Raw genomic sequence first — 26,311 nt, forward strand, 5'->3', positions numbered from 1 at the left:
GGTCGCCGGGGGGGGGGGAAGCGCATGGACCTTAGTGAGGGCTCCCTCAATTGCTGCAGCTCCCTTCTATAGCTCTGCTTTAAGGAGAGGTCTAAAGTGACTATCCTGGAAGCAAAAACTGAACCTCAACTTCCGTTGCCAATTTAATCATCCATCTAGGCCTATTCAACCAATTCCGACTGAGTATTTTCACCCTCACATCACCCAAAGTGACTATGATGTCACAATAAAGAGCTATTAACATAGCCTCATTTTTGGCAATGCACTGTAGCTAAAGCTCTAAGCGGGCATGTAAATTGGCCTTAAATTTTCTTTTTATCTCGCGGAGGACTCAGTAGGAGGGATAGAGAATGGAGATATAATTATACCGTTATAGACAGGGCGGGGAGCCTCACAGAGAACTTAAAGGGCTAGTAGTAAGGTATTGCTAGTTTCAAATATTTGAAACTGTGTATAATTTAAGACCTGAAAGTAGGTTTTATTTGAAAACGAATTTTAATCCAAGGCTGTTAAGAGCTTGCCGCGTTTAACTAAAACCATAAGATTATGTCGTAAGTGTGTAGTTTTTTATTCCGGATGTAGCGCAGCCAAAGATTGTTCAATAATATATATTTCTCAACGGGCATATACCATAAGTCCATCACTGGATACTGAGAGCTTGACATGAAGTGACTTAGGTGAAACGTCATAGATTCTCGTAAAGCGACACCTTTCGAAGTATAGGTAGTGTCATACTTATGGAACTTATCTTATGAATTATTTTATATACTATTTGATGAGGAAATTAAATTTTTTTCAATGCTGATCGATTGTTATACTACTATCCCTTGAAGTTAGAATATAAAACGCGTTTGAAAGGGGGCCTGTGGAAAATAAACGTCACCAAATTACCAACTTCCCCCGCTTGAAGCTAGCCTTAGAGGCGCGGTAGCGAAACAACGTTTTGTAGTCTGTAGAAATGGAGAAAATCAAGTGTTTAGATTAAAAAAAGATCGTACGAAAACTAATTTTTATCGCTGTGTAAACAAGTATCATTTCAAGACTCTCTCGTAACGAAAAAGTGTACGAGTTTTCTTTCTGCTATTCTGCAGTTCAAAGTAACGGGATATTGTTTCATACAGTCGTGTTTAAAAAAAATCTATATAGCGGGGAATTCCGTTTCAACTTCTATCAAATTACGTCATCTCGTATATTTTACGTTTAACGAGGTTCAGCAGTTCGTGTGCCGTTGACAGTTGGTGGTGAACTTTGCGCTTTTACTGTTTTATTTTTTAGGGTTAATTTTTTTAGGAGTATTTTTCGGATTTTAGATTTACGTACGTTCACATTTCCGACCTCGAAACCGCGTTGAAAGTTTATCTAACGGGAAGTGTATCCCCTTGTTCCGTATTTTAGTTTTTTTTTAGCCTTAGCTTTAACTATTTTAATTTGTTATCGCAAAATGTGTTGTTAATATTCCTACCCGAGCAAATGAGTTGGCGAAAAATTAATTTACCAGATCACGATATCGTTGTGACTTGGGACGTTGTAAACGTGGTGGAATGGCTTGAAAAAGTTTGTTCTTCAAGTTTTTTTTAAAAAACGTTTTTAAGGTTTTTTTTAGATGTTTTACCTTATTTATGGGTGTATTTTTTTATTATTCTTCTGGTAGAGTGATATGAAAGATTTCGTCGAATTCGTTCAAGAAACTAATTTAAATGGACAATCTCTACTAGAATTAGACGAAACTTCTATAATCTTCAATAAAAAATTAGTAGACATCAGCATTACAAAACGGAAGTAAGTACATTTATATTATATTATATTTAATTGGAAATACGTATAGGTAATCCCAGTTCCCGCCAAAATATGATAATACATCCATTAGGCTTAGCTTAAATTTTTTTATACTACTATCGAAACCAAAAGTAATGTTAACAATTGTGGGCTCGGTTCCAAAATTATTCTGTTTCATCTTTCCCTCGTGCAAATGTCACTAGATTAGGCTTAGATTTTGAGCTTAGTTAAATTTATATATTATATTATAATCTATATCTATATAAATCAAAGTCCTGACTGACTGACAGACTGACTGATAATCAACGCCCAGCCCAAACCGCTTGCCCTAGAAGGCTGAAAATTTGCAGGAACGCTACTCATAAGTAGTAGGCGCGTACTAAGAAAGATTTTTCCAATCCGCCACCATTTTAAAAAATGGCGCCGAGAAATGTAAAAAATCTCTATGCAACAAAGTTCGCGCTTTTCAACCGATTTCAAATATATTTAGTACACTGGTTTCCTTTAACCTATAGACGGCCTGAATGGTATTTTGGGTTCGATTTGTTGCCATCTTTTTAAATGGCGGCCAAAAACTTAAAAACCCTTTTTTATGTAATAATGTCCGCATGAAAAGTAATAAAAAATGTCCCGACGGGCTGACGGGCAACGCCGAGTGCCATCGCTCCTAGGGTGGTACAAAAATATTAGTCAGCAATAAAATCTACCCATTCTTTATATCATTTTGATGGAAGTTCTTATTTGACGCGAGCGACGCCGCAGGTAACAGCTAGTATAATATACAATCGAAACTATATCAGTAATATCATAAGTTTATAAGCGTCGCTTTACGAGAATCTATGAGGTTTTGCCTACGTCATTTGCACTTCATGACAAGCTCTCAGTAACCAGTTACAAACTTATGGAACATATCTTATGAACTTATGCCAATATTGGTCTAAGTTCCAATGACAGCCGATTAGGTCTATGTTGTAATTTTAGGCTTCAGTCCTAAACAGTAGTTAATGCGTTCTTAATTGTTAATTCATACTCAAACTCAGGGACACAAACAGAAATATAGATATATAGGCTCGTAAGCATTGCGAAATGATTCTAACGTCATTAATTTCTCTCCGGGAAATTACCATTACCAAGAAAGCGTTACGGCACTACGCTCAAAACGCATGTACTTAGTTTTCTTGAAAACGTTCCAACTGTGCGAGGGGATTTTTTAATAAGTATACCGTGTCACTTCGTTGACACGAACGACTAAGATTTTAAACTAGTTTCTATTTCATATATTGTACTCGTCGCAGATAATAATCAAATTCCCATAAAAATCAGATATTGTACACAGTGGCAGGCTTACATCTTCTATTGTTTTTAAAATGAACATTCGATAATTATACGCGCTCCCGATTTGTTATCTGATAATTTTAAAATAACGGTGTCATTCTTATACTCATCTTCACTCGTCCAAAGTTGTTTAGAAGTTTTATTATTTTAAAGCCTCTTTGTTATACGAGAAAATAATAACAATATATTATATAATAATATCTATATAGAAGAGGATTGTTAAAATTGCTTCCGAGAAACCTTTAGGTAATTTACGATCTTTCTGACATCAATATTTAACCGCGTTATTAATTTTTGTAAGCTTTAGTGGTATTCCTTTCTCTAATATTGACTTTTGGAGCATTTGGCGTATGCTATATTTGAAGGATCTTTTCGTTTTAAGTGGATAAACATACATAGAGGTAGATAACTTTAATTCTGGTTATAATACGTTTATAAATAAAGTAAAATTATTAATTTAATCATCATTTAAATACTAAATTAATTTAACTGTGATTTTATTTAATCTAAACGTGATTTAAGCCACCTAATTAAATCGGATTTAATAAGATAAGGTGCTCGTTTTAAAGAAGAAAGTGATCTGCCCCTCGGAATGGAATAAACACTTACTCCGTAGGGTTTGCGACTATCCCTTTTGATGTATCCCACAATACCTCGCGAACCATCTTACGTGAATCTATGATTTAGATATAATATATATTTTCGTTTTAATATCAAAACGGCGTCAATTTCAAAGTCCATTACAGTGTATACTATATAACGATTCCTCATTGGTTTATTTACTTATCACTTACGATTAGGGCAAGTTTCTGGATTTCTAACAACGCCTTATTAGATTATTATTTAAGGAAAAAATGATGTAGTTGCAGCTAGTTTGTCTTAAACGCGGTTTGATTGTTTGAAGCTTTTTATAAAATAACGCATTTAGTTTGAAACATGATCAGTCCAAATAAGTAAGTTGCATTCATATAAGAGTTATTTTGGGACGTATTAGTGTAAATAGTACGAATCCATAATTTAGTAGAAAAGTTTCTTCACTTTGAAGTTGGATTCTTTTACATAATGAATGAAACCAAGGGTTAACACGGAAACCTGGTTTTTCCATAAACCTAAAGTTCCAGACTTGTTTGTTTTTGAAGGTGCAGTTTTCCAGACAAAACTGTTTATTTTAAGACCATTTTGAAAATTCTCCACTACATATACAGGGTGTTTCGAGTCGAAAATGTAACTTCTATGACATTTTTCCGTCCGGGCCACAGTTTTCGAGTTATGATGACTCTAATTAAATTAGCATAGCCTTTCAGTTTCGTAATTAATTTTAATGGGTAGTCCATAAAACACACCAAACTATAATTTGAAAACGGTGTCCAAGTTTAGGGCAAAATGTCATAGAAAATTTTCTAATCGAAATCGCTGCTACACCCTGTATGTGTGCATTCACCGGCAAAGAAATAAAGCAAAATTTCCGGAAATCTAAAAACTTTCTAACCACATTTAAATCTTTAACATATTTAGCCCAATTCCCAGAGCGTTAGTCTTAAAATTAATAACTTTTACGTTATTTATTATCATTATTTCTTAGACTCTTTAATTATTTCTTGGCTGTTACCCTCTGGGTAAATCTCTTAAGAGACTAAACTTCCGTAGAAATATATATATATAAAATCCAATTTGAACCGGAATTTTTTCCCCGATCAATAACGTTTATTTGACGGTAGTAAATTTCTAGATTGATATCGGTTATTTTCAGTTTGCAATCTAACGGTAAACTTACCTCAAATGTCTTGGTAACGCTGAAGGGATGACTTCCAGGTAACCGGTTGATAGGGTCAATTGATAATAAAATTGAAATATTTGAATTGATTGGAAGAAATTGAACCCGAACTTTTAAAGGTGACCAAGTAATTAGGCATAGGTGAGAAACTAAATAGATACGTTTCACTAAAGGGGTAAGGCAAAATCCCCTCCACTCTAACATAAATAGTGCAGTGTTGTCAGACCTTATGTAATTATGATGCGTTCCAACCTGTATAACTTATTATGCTTTTTTTAAAGGGGTAAGGCAAAATCCTTACCCCCTCTCTCGTATAGCTTTAACATAATTAGTGCAGTGTTCAGACCTTATGTAATTATGATCTATTCCACCCTGTATAACTTATGAAGGTTTTCGCGATGCGCTAATCAAACTCTCATTTGCTGTACACCGATTACGGGTTAAGTGTAATTACTGTAACAGAAGGGCTTCCAACGATTACTTAATACAGCGTTTACACTTAGTATCTGACCTCTAGGATTTGTGATTAAAACCAGATACCATGGAGCACAAGAAGATAATCAACATTGATTAAAATATTTGATTAAATATTTAACATGTTGATTATCTCCTTGTGCATGGAGTAATTTCGGTAGAGAGGGGGAGTGAAATGTGTATCCCCAACGTTGGGGGCAACTTTGGATTAGTTTACTATTTGTCCCCGGAAGGGGGGTATCACTAAGGTAAGAGATAGAGGGTTATCACAATGCCATTATTCTATTGACTATCATAGTTTTTGAAATAATTGAACATGTGCATCACGACAACTCATCAATATTCCGGTATCCAATTCGTTATCCCTTTATCAAACGGTACTCTTCGAAATCACGAAGGAATTTTGTCTTCTCTTCCTAGGAAATAACGTGTAAGATTTCAATTCCCTCCCGAAAGTAGGCCGACTTTCTTCAAATCTACAGGATATCACATTCACACTCATTGGGGGGCAAATCTACTATATACGATGTGCGCCAATCCACCATAGACTCAACCTAACACTTCTTCCGTTAAAATATAATCGTGATATAAAAAAATTGGTGGTCCTTTAAGGTTGAATACCTTGATTTCTCAAACCCCCTTAAGTATTCCCTCCCCGTATTTAAATTTTATATCTACGTTTGTATGTAAACACAACGTAGATTTTGAAACGGAAGTTTGGATGGCCTTGTATGTGTGTCTGTATTTGTGTGGAGATCGTATACACGACTGAAGGCTTTTAAGAAATTTGTAGACTTTGATTTGAATAACAGCTTAAAATATGAGCTTAATTGGAGCCGAGGCTTATCTAACATAAACTAATTCCCATTCTAACTACTGGTTCTTAGTGCTAATTTGGCAATTTCCAGTTTATATTGAACCCGAAATTTCAACAAAGGATTAACATTACTGGGTGGATTTTTTTTAATAACACCAACACACGTAGATATTAATATTAGTAATCGTAATGTGTCTTGTTTTTTAATATTGAGGCACCTTCAAAGCTTAAGAAACCACTTTTCCCTATCATAAAATGCCAAAGAAAACGTCATCGAAGCTAGAAGCTGCAGCAGCTTGCCAGGTGAAGTAAGTTAGAGTCTGGTCTGACCCAGTATTTTGCCCGAAGCCAAAAAACTCGCTTCTCGCTATCTCTAATATAGTCAGTCGTTCGTCGAATACCTTTCGAGGTAGTCGACTATTTTCTTAATTCTAATTCTTCCCTTTAGAGGTGCGGGCGGTAATTTTTCGCATTTAATAAGTTATCGGTGAAGTCATACTCGGATATTGGCAAATACTCGACCTTCGCCAGTTAGAAGAAGTTTTTTCGGCGCTAAAGTTAAAGTTCTAATCTAAGTTCAAAGTTTAACCATGCAGGGTTTTAATTTAGTTAATTTGAAAAAGATGTAGTTAATAATATTAAACTTGTAGGCGTTGTCTTGAGTTAAAACGTTTTTTCGTGCGTAATTTATTTAAGGTTATTATTCATTGTTATTGTGTCCCCTTTTTTTCGGCTAAGGGGTTTTATTTTCTCCGCTCCCCTGTGGTGACTTGTTTCGTAAAAAAACTAAACTGTGTTTTGGAAGAAAAATTTGCTTGGTACAATGCCGGTTTCTGTGGCTCAACGGGCTTCCTTATGGTTCAGACCTAGTTCGCCCAAAAAATTTCAAAGACGGTTATCGCGTAGTGTTAGCGCTTTGGATTTGCGAATGGATTTAGCCGAATGGTCAGCGTATAAAAATAATGTTGGATTGTGAGTATATCGTTAATTTAATCGTAATTTTAAGTTAAATTGTGTGAACTGTGACCCCGAGATTGTTAATTCCATCTAACCCCGTAATTAGAGAGTTAAAGAATTTGACTAAAAAGGTATTTCACGAAACATTACGTGTAGTTTTCAATTATGATGTTCAAACTAGGCTTAATACAAACAAGTATTCGAGAACTTTAGATGTTTTGATTTGTATACATAGTTTTCAGATTAGAATGTTTCGACCACTGTATGTCGAGTTTGGAAGACATTTGTACAAACTTAATCGTTAAAAATCAGCAAAAATAGGTATTATACATGACCCTTGCCCACCTATGTTAATTCCCCCGTTAATGGCGCCCAATCCTATCAAAGACACAGTTTTAGGCTTGGACATCAGACTGTTAGTATTTTTTTTACCGAAAGTCGAATTAGATTAAATAATAAACCTCATTTCTTAAAACTCTCAATTTGCAAATGATCTTCCTCGTATAATGTAATAATATCCAGTTCCCAATCTCGTGTCGTATAGCCCACCCCTGAAAAACATGAGTCATTGAGCTCTTTTTTATCGAAACTAATTGATACTAATTTATATTAATTGAACCGAATAAGAAAAGCAGTTTTTTTTTCTAACGATATTTTCGAATCATCGTGGTTTGCGTTAGGGTTAGTAACGTATTTTCCTCAAATTCCATGCGTAAGATTCCAGAGAAGTTTCTAGTAATCCAAAGTTATTGTATCGGTTTAGGAGTAAGGTCAAAAATTTTACATAGTATTTGACTTAGAATCATAACTAGATAGCTTTGTGTTAATGTACTTTCAATCATAAATATGTTTATTTATTTGTTTTTCACGGTTATGGCGGGAAAAATCATAACAAAATCATAAATCACAATAATTTAAGACGAGAAAGTAATGACCAGTAAATCGGTCATTTTCATGACTTTCGCCTGATGGTCATCCAAGCATTTCTTAAAATAATTCAGTGGTCCGTTTAACGTGACGACCATTCAACCCTCATGATAGACATCGAATTAACAAAATTTCCCGTTTCATCAGAATCACGCGCATTTAATTTGTAAAATTTCCCGCTAAAATGAAGCGATTTGGCGCGATTTAGTCACGAATTCTTCATCACTATTGTGATGGCCATCATCATCATCGTAAAAAGGGAGGGAAATATGCATATAATACCCGCCATTTCGTGATCGTGTTAAGCCTAATTCGAATTTAGGCTTAATGTGTTTTCATACTCGTATTTAGGTAAAACTATTATTATAATCTATACGTAGTTTTTAGACTAGGAGGATTGGTTCCATTTACACTAGGAGGCCAGGATACTTGGCAGACAAAGGACAGTAACAAGTAGTACCCTCGACTCCTGTTGTAAATGATATCAATCACCCTATTCTGAAAACTATGTATTGTTTTCTTTCAGTAAAAATTTTAAAATATTCATGTGAAATTTTGATCGCTAGAAAGTTATTTTTAAAATCAAAGTTAATTAGTTTATTAAGGGCGTTAATTATTCACATCCATAAATAAATAAATAAATGAACTTTTTTTTCTCTAACTTAATTCTTAATTGGAATTCAATGGGGGACGATTCGATTTCACTTGAAGTGTGCCGCACCTGTTTAGTTATGTATAATTTTAAAAAGTAAAATTATAAGAAAGAGTATTTTTCTAAGCGCATCAATGAGCCGAAGGGCAATTAAAGTTAAAATTTCAAACGAAAGACGACACGTTCGTTGGTTAATTATAGGTTTTCTCTGCCTATGGCTAGTTCAAACCATTCACCCAATTTAGGGCGGCTAAATCAAGATGATCCTGATTTTTTTTACCCCCTCAAAGTGAAAATGATGACAGATATATTTCTTCTTTTAGCTACGTAGAAACCGAATTAAAACAATACCCCCGTCCCGTTATTATTGGGTGACAATTAAATGAATCTAATTAACCCGATTTTCTAAATTAAAATTGATTAGAACTTTCTTTTCTCCTTTACGATTATTCAAAAGAAATTTCGTTAAATTTTAATAAACTTTTGTTTCAGATAAAATTAGATCATCTATTGAATTTTATTGTATCGATTCGCGTCCCAACGAAATAGGGTTAATTTTATACAGAGTGCGGAGATTGAGAGTTTATTTTAATTAATTAATTAATTTAATTTAATTAGGGTCATTGAAATTAATTGGCAAAGTTTTCAATTAGTTCCAAGACTTGAATAGTTTTACTCGATTCAATATGAACTAATTTTAGATACAATCAATTGTATGTGTCAGCACTTTCGAAGTTGTTTCATAATTTATAAAGTTCTAAATTTATTTATTTTAAAATATCTAGTGTTGACTGTTTTAGGAATAGTTGTCATAGCGGAAAGTTTGTCGCTCTCCATCCGTTGTCTAGCTAGTTATTTTTAGAACCCGTTATTTTGGACAATTTCCAAACATTCTATTTAGGCACAATATGGTTGTGGTTTTATATATAACCAAATATACTGTGCCTATTTTTATAAGAAAAAAAATATGTTTGTCAATGTTAGAGTAACAAGAAAATAGTTGTTTAGTTTCTAGAACCAATACCTTTAAATGCCCCTGAAGGTTCTCTGTCATATTTAACTATATATGCAGTATTAATTTAAATGTTTACAGGAAGGGTTTTAACCATATATGGTTATGGGGTGTGGTTAAATTTTTGAAAACGACGTATCTTTTAAAATAATTTTTCAAAGAAGACAAAATGCATTCAGGTTTTTCGTGGTTCATACCTTTACGTTAAATTTCTTCCAATTTTCGACCTTGCATTTTTATGTTCTTTTTATGGGGCTCCCATTTTTGATAGCTAGGAACTTTTATTTTAAATCTTATTCTTTATAAAGAAACGTTTACATCCGCGCCTAGTTTGCGATTTTTTTAAAACAATGGAGTTACTGTTTATAATAACGGGAAATGGGGATATAATTAAGAACGTTCTCAAAAATGAAATTAAATTGTTCGTTGTGAAATTATTTTATAAATTAAGGGAAACTTAATTATTGTTTTACACAAAAGAAATACGTTTTCTCGCATAAATTATTTATTTATTTATTCCATCATTTCAAGTGTGGGTTTGTTTGATTGTTTTCCGGAACTTAAACTTTAAATGTAGTTTGAAAGGTTGGGAATGTTTTCAGTAACACCTTAGAGTTAAGGACCTCGAAACAATGTAGGAAAACACCCCTTTAGGTATTTGTTTTCATTTTAAAGGGAGTATAAATATACGAAGAATTATGTTTTGTAGAATATTAGTTTTAGCTGGAACCCATATAAGAACTGAGAACGTTCAATAGATATAATTGGGATGTATCCTGATACCAGGGTTTATCTTTATCAAGAAGTGATACCTAGTTTATTAGGGAGAAGGTACCAGATACCTAAGTCCCCCTTTCAAAATACAAGGGGGGGGGGGCGTAAAAGGAGGCCGGGCTATTTCGCCTCTCCTCAGTCGGAAAATATGTAGTTTTCGTCATTCGCGTCGCGCTGTCGTGAGTTTTCAAGAACCAATGAGATGCTGGTTGTAATTTAGAGGCGGGGATTAACTCCGAACCTACGTTTGGACTGGAGATGAAGCTGGAAATACGGCGAATTTATACCTTCTCACTAATAAACCATATATCACTTCTTGTTTTTATATTGGCAGCTTAAACCATAAGTTTATAAGGTGTGTTCCATGAGTATGACACTGCCTATACTTCGTAATGCTGGGGGACTTATTGGAAGCTAGTTCGAGAACGACATGACAAGCTCACGGTAACCAGTGACAAACTCGTATTTAATTATACGATACGTTCTCAGTTCTTTAATTATGTTCTTCAGTTCACCTTCGTGGGTAAAATAGCAGAATGTTCGAGTTCAAATTTGTAAAAAAAGGGGGTTTTGTCTCTAGTTTTAATTTTAAGCTTTTTGTTTAAACATTCTAAACGTTGGCGTTAGTTTAAGCGGAACTCTTATGTATTCGGCACCGGAGTTCAAGAACTACCTTTTTGTACTTCTACAAATTTCCACCTACTTGAAAAGATTATTTCGCACGATTTCTTCAAAGCAAGGAAAAAGGGGGGAGGGGGCTCATTCACCCAACAATAGTTAGGTTATTCACTCGATTTATAATACTGATTTCGAACTAGATTGTTTCGCCACACTATACACCAATCTAAAGAAAATAGTCAGTTTTTCTTTTCTTAATGTTTCCTGTACCGCAATTTACTCTTTTGAGGCTCACGGTATTGTTACCTGAAGTTTACGTAAACATCGCAATTTTTCTATGGATACCGTTTTAATCATAGCGATATTCGTTATTTTAGTTAGTTATTTATTTATTTATTAATTAAAGCGGTTTCGCCGTTCTCAAAGTGTTGCCAGATAGGTGGTGAGAAACGTTAATGATTGCGGTGAGATTAAAGGCTACTAGTGGTTCAGTTTGAATCACTATTTGATTATATTATAGCTAAATCAGGGTCTGACAACACTGCATTAAAGCTGAGAGCGTGGGGAAAATATTTCCCCAGCCCCTTTTTTGAGTAAACTATCTATAAAGAAAATATAACACCCTAATTCACTTCAATTCGTTTAAATTTGGAAACTCTTGCGAATTTTCGTAACTGGCCGAGTGGTTCAATTGGTATGTTTGTGGTAATATCAGGGATAGATTTAAGTAGGAATGAAGAACAGAGTAATGTGGGCGCGCGTCAAAGTCCCGGACCCCCTTCCCCGGGACGGAGGGGTATGAAAGAAGAGGCGGGTCGTAGCTTCAGAGGTAAAAAGGAATTACGTATTTTTCGCCGTCCCCTTCACAACGTCATCAAAACGTAGTTTAAGTGAGCCAATATGATAATTTAAACTTTTCGTTACGTGTTGGAGGGAGGGGCTCTATACTGATCTATGAGTCGGACTGAAGTAAATACTAACCGTTCTCCATTCCTACTTCTAAAATTGAATCCCCGGACCATTTTGATGTAACTAAGAGGAAAAGACACGGGGGTATAACTTTACCTTCCATCTCGCTATTTGGCTCATGTGGTCTTTTTGTATCATGAGAGTGCGCAGAGACGGATGGCAATGTATCAACCCCCTTGTACGTGTCGATACTGAGGGTTGCCAACGTCCTTTTTACACCAAAAAGGTTTATTACCTTTAAAGAGTGTGTAGAGGGATCAAATATATCTTTAAGAAATTATATATTTTTTTGAAGAAAAGTAAATTTTATCGATAAAGAATGAGTTCAATTTTCGTTTTCAATATTTGAACCATGTGAAAATTGAAAATTCTACAAAGAAACGGTACTTTCAAAGCATAGCGGTGAAAGCTGTAGTATACAACTATTAGATACGTTAATTTCGAACGCTACTTAACCGTGCAATGTAACTTTAATTCCATCCCCGCGGGGTTTCCAATAATAATAATGATGATGATTATAACTGAATCCATTTTCTCTCTCCCCTTTCAAATGACCAGCTAGTCTAGGCTATCAAATTATATTATTATTTGCCGGTTTTAGCGTTATATTTTGTGTCGCTTGAGTGGTCAATATCTGATATCGCTTTTCCCTCCAAACCTTTATCGTTCCAGGCAACTAGCCAAGTGTGTCAAAGAATGCAAGAACCAAGCATCGCATGCCAAAAAGTAAGAAAATATTAGTGCATTTTCTTAAACTGAAAAATTAATTGCGAATAATTTAATTTTTTCGGTTATAATTTTCGTGGAATGCATTAATTGACTGAAAAAGGATTAGTTTTTATTTAAATTTTAATTGGTTTGTTTATGAAGATTATTATTTAAATTTTAATTGGTTGGTTTGTTTGTTTATTAAGATTATAGTATATTAAATTAGTATAGAAAAAAATTATGTCATGGGTAAAGATACGTATTATAAAAACTAGTACAGTTTAATTTAAAATATTTAAAATTTAGTCCGCTTTCTGATTTAATTATTTAATTTTAAATTTTTTTAGACAAATATCTAAATGCATAACTGAATGTAAAGTTCAAGCCAATCATTGTAAAAAGTAAGAAATAGGTTTTTTTTAAATTAATTTTAAGTTTTATATCTAATCAATCAATTTATTAATGATTATATTTATTACGCTTTCAGGGCGGTGAACAACACATTAAAGTCTAAGAAAGAGCGGAGTTTTGGAGTGTCTCAAGCCAATTCAAACGGTAAGTCTCCTTTTCAGTTAGCCAGTTACCAAAGGGTGAAAAGCAAAACGTGTACTTAATATATATTAATTAAAATAATTAATATTTTAGATCCAGAGGACAGCGAATCCTCCGGAAACGAATGGGGAACCGATTTTGAAGAAGATTCTGACGATGATGACGAAAGCAAAACGTCATCGGAAGTTTGTAAGTAATGTATAACAAAATTTTTATATTTTAGTTTAGTTCGTAATTAATGCCACCATTGGAAAACAAAGCTTTATTTTAATGTAATTGCGAGACATATTTAACTATCACTCCATGAAAGCGTAAGTTCGTAAGATATGTTATATAAGTTTGTCACTGATTACTGAGAGCTTGTCATGAAGTGAAGATGGGCTGCAAAACAGAGTATAGAAAGTGTCAAACTTATGGAACATATCTTATAAACTTATGATGAAATTTAGTCCAAGGTAAACGAAGTTTAATATGATATTTAATTTATTTAAAACAGCCCAAATAGTTTCTCAAGTGAATGAAGCGAGATTAACGCGAGAAAATAGACTAGAATCGACTCCAAAACAAAACGGATCGTCGAAATTCGGCTCTTATGACGTGCAGACTTTAAATCAAGATCAAAATAGCAACGAAATTGCTCTACCAAAAGACAGTAAGTTTTTGTTTTTCACGTACATTATTTTCTACGGCTTCCTTAGGTAAGCTTCACTACATAGAAACAGGATGCAATCTCTATCTCTCTCTCTCCAATAATATCTAGAACATTACCTCATTATGACCTCAAATCAGCCATTCAAAGTTTAAAGGGGAATAATACTGAAGGTAAAAAGTTAAAAGTGCAGTCAGTGACCTTGAAAAATAAAAACTTAATTTCCCCCATTTTTTTTCTTGGCAAATCTCTTAAAACTTAACTTCCTACGTAGAAACACGTCTTATGTCAAACCTCGCGTAACATTAGGGTACGCCGAAATATTTCATTATCTTAGAGTAATATCTTAAAAATCTTGAAAATGCCTTTCTCCCTTTTAAAGGCGTAATGAAGTGTAGAGTCATTTCAATTTAATTAAAGTTGCCGGTATAAAATTTTGAGTTTAGTTTTGGTAAATTAAATGACGCGTTAGGCTTAGTTATTTCAGTTTCAAAATATTTAAATTCGAAAAGTTCAGTCATTAATTTTACCCATAAGTTAATAAGATATGTTCCATAAGTTTGTGGTGAGGCACTGTCAAAGGCTTAGAACAGACTAAATAGGAAGATGAACTGCAATTTAACCGAGTGTAGTCAATTATAGCTTGTCGTTCTCGAACTAGCTCGAGCTGTAAGTCTCTAGCATTACGAAGTAAAGGTAGTGTCATACTTATGGAACATACCTTATAAACTTATGATTTTATTAATATAAAAATATATTTTTAAAATCACCGGATGTGTGTGTTTTTTAGATTTAATTCAATTAGTTAGTTATAATTAGACAATTTTTATGGTTATCAGCATTTCAAAGTCCCTTTTTTAAAAAAAAATAAACTTTCCCTTTTGTGGTGTTTTTTCAATGTTGCCGTACAAAGTAATAATGTATAGCCAACCTCTAAAACGCCATTTATTTTTGTCTAAAGCGTGCGCCCACTCTGTTCCAGTCTGCTGATTAACCGCCTACATCTACGTAGGTTCTTAAGTCGTAGCATAAGTAACATTCTAAGAATAAGTAGCAATCTTCAAGAGGTTGTGGAGGGGTCGCTTACAAGAACTGTTTTTGGCGAATAGAACAATTAGATTTGACTGAGAAGGAAGCCTTCCATCTCGTTTTTTTACGCCTGCGCTGTAGTCATTTTGTATGTCCAGATGCTGAGGGTTGCCTTATCCCTTTTTTACGTTGTAGGAAGTAGTTTTACCCTGAAACACTCTTTATCTAACGTTGAGTGTCGAACTTATTGCCGCTATGTTTCTTATGGCCTTAGGTAGATTTTATGTTATGCGAGTGCTGGGCTGTGGTTTTTTTGTTTTTGTATCTGGAATTTTTCCTTGTCACGCTGTTAAGCTGGCTCTTAATATTATAATTACCCGTATATTAACATGTGTGCCAACTAGCGCCTATTCCGAATTTGCTAAGACTTTTAGGGGTTATTTCTCAATAGTGGATTTTGTGATCGAAGAGTACAATGAAAACCATGAATAATTGCGCAATTGTTCGTTCAATCAACACATTTGCCTTTATTTGTCTAGTTTGTTTGAATTGTTAGCGGTAGTAATAAATATATATGCGAGACGGGAAATATTTCTCTCCCTTCGATGATGCTTCGACAAGTGGGCGGGTACTTTAGTAAAAACAACGAAACTTTGCGTATGCTGCAAACTCCTCCCTTATCTCAAAGTTATCATCGTTGCACCAGTCTATTTTTTCTTGATTTAACCAAAAGTTGATAAGTATGTTCCATATGTTTGTCACTAGTTACTGAAAGCTTGTCATGTAGTGACGTAGTTGAAACGTCATAGATTCTCGTAAAGGGAAGATGGACTGCAAAACTGAGTGTAGTCAATTCTCGCTTGCCGTTCTCGAACTATTATAGCCCTCAGTAAGTCTCTAGCATTACGAAGTACAGGAAGTGTCATACTTATGGAACATATCTTATAAACTTATGATTTAACTGTTATCGGTAATCATTTGATTAAAAATGTACTCGTATTGTGAAATTGTGCGGTTGACTTTTGATATCAAAAGAAAGAATTTGCGATTCTCTGTGAAGATTAAAATTTCTTTGTATTTTTTACATCAGATTGTTCAGTAGTTCTAAAGCAAGTTAAACGCTACGACGACGTTCTAGTTGAAGCTCCGAACCAGCAGCCAGTTATAGCCAGACCTCAAGTTTCGCCGCAACTTAACATGGCCACGAAGCCAAAACCACCAAATATTGCCGCCAAGCCAAAACCACCCAATATTTCTCCAAAGCCAAAACCAAATATACAAACAGAAATAATTCCGAAACCACCAAAAACCAATTTCGAAGAGTGAGTAACTATAAGATATAATCAGAAGTAAATATTTACTTCTGATATAATCAAACAAACCAAATTTTAAACTAAATTATTTATTTAAGGTTGAAGAAACTGACATCTTCCGTGCCACTAGCAACTCCAATATCAACATTAACGAGACCAAAGGCTCAGCCACCGGCACCTCCTTTGAAGGCGGCACTGCCCATTTCACCTTTCGAAGTACCACCTGTACCTGAAACGTCGCCCTTCGAAGATGAAGTAGAGTACTTGACACCGTTACATCCGCAACCTCCAATGATTCAGAATGATACATTGGTCAGAGCCTATCCGGCTTTCGCCTACCAAAGCTCAAATTCCTCAACATCGGACAGCCAAGGTAAAAAAAAGTTTTTTTTTTTCTATTTCTACTAAATGTTCTATAATGGTTTCGTTTTTACCATTTTACAGAAACCTATGAAATTATTTCAAATGTACGTATGTGGTACTAACAAATGTAAATAGAATTAACAGAAAGTGTGGCAGTAAGGAGAACCTATTCCACGTGCGAAAAATAATTAACACCCCCCACGGTGTACTAGGAGGAAAACTCGCATGAATACTAGCGCGAGTCCGTAGGCAAACCGCATTGCATTTTCCACACCTTGCGCTATGTAATCTATGATCGAAAGACGAATTATTTTCGTCGGACAGAATATAAGCAAGAAGTGATATCTAGTTTACTAGGGAGAAGGTATAAGATGCCTAAGTATTCGCGCGCCATAGTCCCAGTTCCCCTTCCAAAATACAAGGGGGGACTATTTCGCCTCACCTCAGTTGGAAAATGCGTGCTGGTTGTAATTTAGAGGAGGGGATTAACCCCGGACCTATGTTTGGACTGGAGATAAAGCTGGAAATGTGCCGAATTTATACCTTCTCCCTAATAAACTAGATATCACTTCTTGATATAAGATAACTTTGCGTCGTAAACTGGCAACTTCGAAGGGTCTCACTTTCTGTTGTTATTTCTATTCACCTTTGGTACTAGATTTTAAGTATAAATGTTCAAAATATAAAATTTTTATTTTTGTTACAGCCGGATGATTCTGGGAATGGATCATTCGAATTCAATGGCAATGGTGAGTCATTTAATTACCTAAATCCTTAATTAACTCTGTGTTTTAACGCTGTTAAAATTCTTTCAGAAAATCTTGAACTTGCCAGGAAGCAGGCTTCAAAAATTGCCAACGAACTTCGATCTCGTAATATTCCCAACTCTGCGCCAATGGTTCCTGGACCGGGCGAATTTCGAGCAACTCGTAATATGAATATTCCCAATTCTACGCCACCAGTGGTCCCGGCCGGTCCAGTGACCATTGACAACTCCTTGACCCCTCCTCTACCCCAAAAACTGAAATCACCCAGCAGTATCAGTTTGCTACAAAACAAAATTGGACTTAAAATTTCCAGAAATGGTTACGCTTCAAACTCCAATACGCAGCAAAGTAATTATCATTTAAGACATTAATTAAAGGTTAAAATTAACTATATTTTTAATTATTAGACCTAAAACCTTTGCCTCCAAAAACAAACGGATTTACATCATACCAATCCAATGATAGGTGTAAGTATTGAACCCATGGTGTCCAGTTTTCGTATCCCCCCTGAAGTGTTTATGCGTTCCTTGATTGTTGTAAGCTTAACTAACGTATTTTATTTCAGTGAGACGACCTCTTCCTGACCGTCCAGTGGAAGTAACGACACCCAAAGGAGACTCTTTAGAAGAACAATTGTACTTTCAAAACATAGATAGGGAAGAAGCCTCGAGATTGGTTCTATCTTTGGGAAAAGACGGCGCTTTCCTAGTCAGGCCATCTAAAAAAGGGGGAGTCGACAACCCATTCACTTTAACGATAGTCCAATCCGGAAAGGTATTCCATCTTAATATTCGCAAAAATGGAGGAAAATTCGCACTTGGCAAAGAAAAACCCAATGAAACGGTCAGTTCTAAGGCTTTCGTCATTTTAGATCCTGTAAGTCTCTGTAGAAGTATATAAACCTCTTGCTTGATGGACATATGGTTGAACCCAGCCTTATCAATGGCCCAGCATAGCGAGAGACACGTACTTTTTTAAAGTATAGGGTTATGTTTAATCATAGGGAAAACCATGTTTTCTTATTTTTGTACTGGATAAAGAATGCGCGTGCGGAAATTTGTTTTCACGCTATAGGATCGGCAGCTCCCTATCTCGAACGACAGCTTATTCTGTATACACTCTGTTACAACATCGGTTGTCAGCACGCGCAAAGCTGTTTCTCTATATAACGTAGCTTTGTACATGCTGTCAGGAGACGAAAAACTTCAGGATCTTCAGGATTTAAAATATCAGCGAGTTTTTTAGCTCGAGTGCACGGACCTCTAGGCCTTAGTTTCAAATACGTGTAGGCAATTTCACACGTATTTGAAACTAAGGCCTAGAGGTCCGTGCACTCGAGCAATAAAACTCGTGGATATTTTAAATCCTGAAGATCCTGAAGTTTTTCGTCTCCTGACAGCACGCACAAAGCTACTTTGCATAGAGACCTAGGTTTGCGCGTACTGACAACCAATGTTGTAACAGAGTATATACAGAATAAGCTGTCGCCCGAGATAGGAAGTTGCCGATCCTGTAGAGTGAAAACAAATTACCTCCATGTTTTTATACTGGAAAAATGCATCTCATTTAAATGCCATTTTGAAAAATGTCACTCATTCCGCAATGGGTTGTGGGTCCTGTAGCTTAATTTAGAGACTCGCAGAGTTATCGATTTATTTATTTTGTTCAGATAATAATTTTAATTTCTCGTTTATTTAAAGGTCTTCGAATCAATACCAGCCATGATAAGTTTCCATAGAGCCAATCCAATCTACGTGACGTCACAGCATTGTATGGGAAAAGAGTGTTTCTTAAAAGTCTCTCCTCCAAAATATTAGAAAATTAATATTACATTAATTTTAAAGAATATCGCCAAATGTTTTAAATTAGTGTAGAAAGAGTACTAACTATATTTATATTTTTTGGGGGAGGGGGGGGGAAGGATTGATTGATTGTTATATAAGTTTCTTGAATATAAAAAAATTAAAACGCGGTTAACCAATTTAAATAAATTAATTTAAAGGGTTGAACTAGTCAATTTACACCGATATATATTTCTTCAGTCTTACTGTGTTAGTGTAATATTAGAGTCGTTTACTTTTAATAAAAATTTTTTTGTAAAATATTAAAAGATCATGAATAAATAAATCGCTATTTAACTTTTGTAAAATAAAAGAGCTAAATGCATTTTTTTTAACAAAACTAAATATCATGGAGTAAAATGAGGAGAGTCAAAAAAAGTCCGTGATCTTTCTCTACCCTAGTCCTTCCGCAGTCCAGGGCTGGATATAAGACAGGTTTACAAGTCCAAAACTTCTTATAACAAGTCACGTAAAAAAAAATTTAAGTATTAGCTAGGTGTGGTTGAGGTAGGAAGGGCGTGTTAGTTTTGCGACTAGTTGCCACCTAAGACCATTAAACACTGTGTTTAATGGTCTTAGTTGCCACTAAATATCAATCAACATGTCTAATGATACTTGAAGTTCTTCATCCTTTCCTGAATTATCCTTATTGCGTTTTACATAATTTCGGTGGCTACATCAGTAAGCTAGAGTACGAGAGCTTCCTGATGAATCAAAATCCTGTAATGTGACAAGTACCATACACCAAGGAGGATTATCTAATTAAGAACAGGGAGGATTATCTAATTAAGAACAGGAATAATTAGGCCAAAAACAAACAAAGATTTTGGAATATATTACACATTTCATTTCAGAACTTTTGATCAACGTAAAACTGGGTCCCTGTAAAATGAATTAACTTTCATAGGAATTAGTTTAATTATTATGATTTCAGATTTCGACTTATTAGACACACATGTTTATAGGGTGGTTTTTCCAGCTATAGGAATCCATAAACTCCAGTACCACTTTTCAAAAGTGGAGAAAAGTGTTTTGGGCAGTTTAGAAGACATTATTAAATAATAATTATCTAAATTATTAATTATATTAGAAAATAGAAACAGTAAAATTGAAACGCACGCTCCCGCCATATTTTGAAGTCTGCCTAACTTCAGCAGCGCCATCTAGCGGTCCGTGTTTGCAGGCAATAAGAATATTCATTTGGGACGTTTGCGGTGCAAGCTTGCGGCAGGCCGGGAGTGTGGCGCACTCCTGTAAGCCAAGCTACTGGGCGGCAAAGTTTGAGGGAATACGACACATGTCGGCGATCCTCCCCTATAGGTGCCGACTGCCCCGTGTCCGCCGGAGGTGACTTGACCCCCACACCCCTTCCGTCACCTCCCAAGTAAACCTCATTTCCTTCCCTGATTAGTCACATACTGAAACCTGACTAATCGCATCCTTGTCGCGGACCCTTAAGGGACCCAACTTACATTGAAACCTCTTAAAAAAAAAAAAAAAAAAAAAAAAGCTTGCGGCAGCGTTTTTCTGCGCGATCTTTGCTGGTAAATATTTTGATTTTATTTATATTTTAAGGTTTACTTTGCATTAAATACCAATGTTTTATCGCAACCGATCGGAAATTAAGCGTCGCAAGTGGAAAATTTATGCTTAACCGTGCCAAATTCGTTTGTTAATTACGACCAAGGCTTAGGGGCCCACGTTGCCGTTCGCAGTGCGGGTGTTACTACGACCAAGTTGACTTGAAGCTGTTGCCCATTTCAATGGTGGCTACAGAGATCTTTCCAGGTAAATATTTTATTTATATATTAAGGGTTAATTTAGATTAAATACCAAAGTTTTATCGCAACCGAATGGAAATTAAGCGTTACCCCCATTCCGCTATCAATATTAAGATGAGCGACTAAATGTGCGCCTGTTTTTGTTATTATCAAGTTTTATCAACTGAATAAATTTCCCCTTTTCCAAAATTTTACTAAATAGAATATGTTTTTACCCCTAATTATTGATACCTTTCCAAATTATGGCTAATTAGCTTGTTTATTGCTACCTTTTCCAAAAGATTATTATTTTTAGTTTCTTTCTACCCTAAAAAGAGGCGCACTTTTAGCCATTCGTATATTAAGTATCTAGACAATATCCAGGGTTGTCTCTCCCACACCAAATCCCAACTAGACTCCGACAGCTACCAAGGGAATTACAACTTTCTATTCTTGGTTGGTCCAATGGTTGGTCTTCCCTAACAACGCGTCGCAAATATTTTGACCTTTTAAGCTTTTTCAAAATCTTAAACTCCCCTAATCAAACTTATTTTTCTGATGCCCCTCTATCGCTCCCACAAGGGGTCATGGTAAAAACTTATTATTCCACCGATATGCCCGTAAAGACCAGCTTAAGCACTCCTTTTATCGTAGATCGGTCCCCATTTGGAATTCACTTCCCTCTGAGATTGTTTCATTAAAATCTATTGCCCAATTTAAGTCAGCACTGAAACAGTACCTCAAACTATACGTATGTGCCTTTATGTTCTTCGGAGCTGTAATGTTTTCTCATAAACCCTAGCTCGACATTCCCCCACAGGAGCAAAAAAAAGTTAACCATACAAAATAGGTTTGTTAATTACGACCTTTGTAGAAAACATAGCTTTAGTTTATTTTGGGGAGTTGTGGTAAAATGGAATACTGTATTCGTGATTCACATTTGTGTTGGGGGCATATTGAGTTCCCCATCCAACCATACTAAAATCTTGGGGATCTAGTAAATAGGAGCTAAGTAATTGAGGAAAATATTCACAAACATACCCCCCTCCATAGGAATATCATTGCACCCAACTTTGGAGGCTCATAACTCTGGTTCTACTAGAGATGCCCTTTGAGTATGTTTTAGTCAGGCCGGATTAAAGGGGGGGGCGAGGGGGTACTGGCCCAGGGGTGCAACGCTTGTTGGGGGCACATTGCGTTAAACTATTCCCCCCTTAGCAACATTTGCTGTTCCTTTTTTTCGACTTAAGGGGGCGCGTATTATCCCGGCCCCGGGTGCAAAATTGCTTAATCCGGCCCTGAAAATACTTGGGCCATTTAAGATGGTTTTAATTTGTATTGTTTGAATTGATCAGATTTTTATTTTAGCTATCATCCGTTTCCAAAGGAGCAATTTCTGTTGGATTCTAGAATCAATAACTATTTATTTGGCATAATGGCAAGCAATGTGAGTCAAGTCAATGAACCCGTTACAATCCCCTTCTTGATTCAGGGATACACTTTGATTTTATCCGTTTAAAGGGAATCTCATTAGCGAAACTATTTAGACAGCGTGTGAAACACTATTTAGGCAATTATTAGGGTATTTAGTTTATTATTTATTATTCTATTTATTGTTAGAAGGGAAGCGCTGTGTCCTTTAATTTTTAGGGATTTTTCTTTTCGCCAGGACATAAATAAAATGCTGAAATATGGAATAAGTGAGCACTGGTCTTAGCCCTCCCTTTTAAGAATAATGAACGCGTAATCAGGATTTCAAGGGTGAGATTCCCTTTGCGGTATTAAGGTATCTAGTTTATGGTTTTAATTATGAATGTTTTTAGGGGAAAAGCGTTTGGCAACTCGTTGAGGGAGTTTTGTAGGATCTAAATAAATTTCTCATTTATGTTTAAGGTAGAAGGTTGCTTATACGCTTTGTCCTTTAAAAGTAAACACGATTTTAAGCGGGTTTAAGGCGAGGCTTAGCTTTTTATGGTTATTCTTTCCCTATTACTGTTACGAGTTTGCCATTATGCCAAACCTTATGCCGGAACCTTTAGCGTCGCATCATGCGAGAATACTCGAGTGGATTTTCGTATTAAGGTAATTAATTTCAAGTTATTCGTGTGCCTTTTTCCAAATAATAATTCGAATTTTTCTTGCGCAGGAAGAAGTGGACGACAGCGAGTGGACTCTCATTGGAAATCCCATGCTAAGGACGAAGTTTCCTGGTTTTGGGGGCTCCACAGCGGGCTTTAGTTTAAATTTAATAATTCCCGAGTCAAATAGGGACTTGTTAAATTTAAATTGGGCCCGCAAGCCTGACGTGGGGGGTGGTTGAGTAAGTATAGCTTAAAGTTTCGATACTAGACTCGGTTCAAAAAAATCAATCGATTTACTTATAATCATTTTTTTGACCTTTTTGTGCATATTTTTATGATTTTTTTGTTATTTTTTATAAAATTTTAATTTTTTTGTATGAAAAATAATGTTTTTTATATAAAAAATATTTTTTAATGTTTTTATTTTCTTTTTATTATGTAAAAAAGCTTAAAAAAGGGGTCAAAAATATCACCCTAAGTCCAGAGGTAAAAAAACTGAAACCAAGTCTAGTATATTAAAAATTCAAGAAAAGAAAGAACGAGGTTTAAGGCAAAATTTATTCAATGAAAAACAAAAAAACCAAAGTGTTTACAAAAATTTCGAACAAAAAAATATTAAAGAGGTTGGTAAGTTAAAGTTTGAACGCAAAAAAAATAATAAGTAGTTACAAATAAAATTCACAAGCAAAAAAATTAAGTTAAGTGGTTACATGAAAAATTTTCAAGTAAAAAAGATATATTTTGTGTCTTCTAGCTTCGATGATTTCCTCCATATCTTTAAGTCACCGCTTAGAGAAAGAGCAAGTCCAGAAGACATCATGTAACGTAAATCCAACGAAGCATGTCATCAGGAATGATAAATAGCAAGTCCAGAACAGCTTCGTGTTGCGTCAATCGGAACAAAGGATGTCATCTGGAAGGATACGTCTCGGAATGACCAGCGACAGAAAAATCCAAGAAAATCATCCGCTTCTATAAATTAAAACATATCAATAACACATTTTAAACTGTTGCCTACCAACAAAGTAACCTCATAGATTTAAATTTAAGAAAAGCGTGTCCTTAATGAAAAAAACTGGCTACCAAATTTATAAACCGAGACGAACTAATTGCCACCCTAAATTAGAGAAAAACTTGACTACCGTGATTAAATCAATACTCTGGATAACTAATTATTTCCCAAAATTGCAAAATTTAATTTATTTTAAATTAAATTATGTAACTTAATAATGAAAATAATTTAAAACATCCCCTAAACTAATTTTAGAAAAAACTGCTAAACTGCTAAAAACTAGAACCCATAGATAAAAACTCTAGTTGAAATTGGACAGGGCTTAGGGCAATGATCTCTGCGGGACTTTATTTTCGAAAATCTTGCTTTAAAATCTTTAAATTTATTAATAATAGCCACTAAACTAAATTTAGGAAAACCCGCTATTTATTTATTTTAAACTATTCCCACAGATAGGCCCCGTAAATAACTAGAGTTTAAATGTGACAAGGCTTAATTAGGCTTAGGGCAACGGTCCTCGTTTTCGGCGGGACTTTATTTCCGAAAATCTGTCGCGATATCTCTAAATTAATTAATAATAGCCCCTAAATTAATTTTAGTTGAACCCGCTATTTATCTATTTTAAAACTATCCCACAGATAGACCCCGTAATTAACTAGAGTTTAAATGTGATTAGGCTTAAGGCAACCGTCCTCGTGTTCGGCGCGACTTTATTTCCGAAAATCTGTCGCGATATTTCTAAATTAATTACGTACCCCGTTTAATATCTTTAAATTATAGGCCATAAACTAATTATTAAGGGATTCTCTCTTGTCCAACATCTCGTTGTAAAATTTTATTTATGGTACTTGATTTTTAATAAATAAATAAAATTCACTAACATTTAACGCTACCTAATTAATATGAACACTTGAAATAAAATAAATAATTTAAAGGGGGGCTAGATGAGTTTGGATTATTGTAAAGTTTAGGCTTACGGACTGTTAAAGCACCACGAGGCGAAGCAATGTCCGCCAATTAAGTTGAAGAGCGTCGAATTCAGCTTGCTTCCTCGGCAAAAACGATCAGGGAAATGGCGGATCTATCAAGCATCGACCTCAAAAGCCGGCATCACGATCATCATCAGCTGAGCGGGAGAAGTTTTTCCAAGCGACCTTCTTCGACGGCTTCCAAGAACGAATGAGCCGGCTCACCGTTGCCTGCAACTTACAACGAAGTAAATTTCCTCCGTCTGGGGGCGCTAAAAGCTCTTATGCGCGGACTCGGGTGCGCCATACCCCGGGCACGAAATCCAAATAGCTGAACACTGCTAGGCCTATATTAATGAACGCTAGGCCTAAATGAATGAATGAACGCTAGACCTAACTGAATGGATAATCATTACCTTTTACCAATAACATGTCGTGACGTCACAAGTCAATTACCTCAGTGACGTCGTAGGTGACGTTACCGGATATGACGTCATGTCACGTGACCGGATATGACGTCATGCCACGTCACCGGATTTGACGTCATGCCACGTCATCGGGCATGATGTCATGCCACGTCACCGGATATGACGTCATGTTTCCTTACTGTTACCCCCTGCTGGGACCCCCTGCTGTGTCCATATTGTTACCCCCTGCTGGGACCCCCCGCTGTTACCCCCTGCTGTTTTCATACTGTTACCCCCTGCTGTGTCCATATTGTTACCCCCTGCTGTGACCCCCTGCTGGGACCCCCGCTGTTACCCCCTGCTGTGACCCCCTGCTGTGACCCCCTTCTGTTACCCCCTGCTGTGACCCCCTGCTGGGACCCCCTGCTGTGTCCATATTGTTACCCCCTGCTGGGACCCCCTGCTGTTACCCCCTGCTGGGACCCCCTGCTGTGTCCATATTGTTACCCCCAGCTGTGACCCCCTGCTGGGACCCCCGCTGTTACCCCCTGCTGTGACCCCCTGCTGGGACCCCCTGCTGTGTCCATATTATTACCCCCTGCTGAGACCCCCCGCTGTTACCCCCTGCTGAGACCCCCTGCTGGGACTCCCTGCTGTGTCCATATTGTTACCCCTTGCTGGGACCCCCCGCTGTTACCACCTGCTGTGACCCCCTGCTGGGACCCCTTGCTGTGTCCATATTGTTACCCCCTGCTGGGACCCCCTGCTGTGTCCAT

The 26,311-nt window shown here is 35.9% G+C and overlaps 1 protein-coding gene and 1 long non-coding RNA gene across 6 annotated transcripts; one reads left to right on the top strand and one right to left on the bottom strand.

The window, feature by feature from the left end:
- Positions 1 to 926: 926 nt before the first annotated feature.
- On the top strand, positions 927 to 19,620 carry LOC149623347 (uncharacterized). 4 transcript variants are annotated; one of them, XM_089853349.1, is made up of 16 exons: positions 927 to 1,241; positions 1,311 to 1,554; positions 1,652 to 1,779; positions 12,758 to 12,811; positions 13,141 to 13,194; positions 13,281 to 13,348; positions 13,439 to 13,534; positions 13,842 to 13,997; positions 16,114 to 16,345; positions 16,435 to 16,709; positions 16,781 to 16,803; positions 17,406 to 17,448; positions 17,515 to 17,814; positions 17,874 to 17,933; positions 18,032 to 18,309; positions 19,167 to 19,620. In XM_089853349.1, exons 2-16 carry the CDS (start codon positions 1,471 to 1,473, stop codon positions 19,281 to 19,283), a joined length of 1,968 nt encoding a protein of 655 aa, XP_089709475.1. In that variant the 5' UTR covers positions 927 to 1,241; positions 1,311 to 1,470; the 3' UTR covers positions 19,284 to 19,620. The 4 variants fall into 4 exon arrangements, with proteins under 4 accessions (XP_089709475.1, XP_089709476.1, XP_089709478.1 ...); XM_089853350.1 differs by having other exon boundaries at positions 927 to 1,238; XM_089853352.1 differs by lacking the exons at positions 927 to 1,241; positions 1,311 to 1,554; positions 1,652 to 1,779 and adding an exon at positions 3,974 to 4,064.
- A 4,068-nt stretch (positions 19,621 to 23,688) lies between these two features.
- On the bottom strand, positions 23,689 to 25,824 carry LOC149623348 (uncharacterized). 2 transcript variants are annotated; one of them, XR_016374890.1, is made up of 3 exons: positions 25,545 to 25,824; positions 25,138 to 25,475; positions 23,689 to 24,120 (listed from the first exon to the last, which is right to left on the bottom strand). It is a non-coding gene; the product is annotated as an uncharacterized LOC149623348 (long non-coding RNA). The 2 variants fall into 2 exon arrangements; XR_016374889.1 differs by having other exon boundaries at positions 25,138 to 25,824.
- Between the last annotated feature and the right edge of the window lie 487 nt (positions 25,825 to 26,311).

Source organism: Phalangium opilio, unplaced genomic scaffold (assembly GCF_054372755.1).
Source record: "Phalangium opilio isolate 3A_F unplaced genomic scaffold, DU_Popi_V2 ptg000113l_1, whole genome shotgun sequence".
Taxonomy (NCBI): domain Eukaryota; kingdom Metazoa; phylum Arthropoda; class Arachnida; order Opiliones; family Phalangiidae; genus Phalangium; species Phalangium opilio.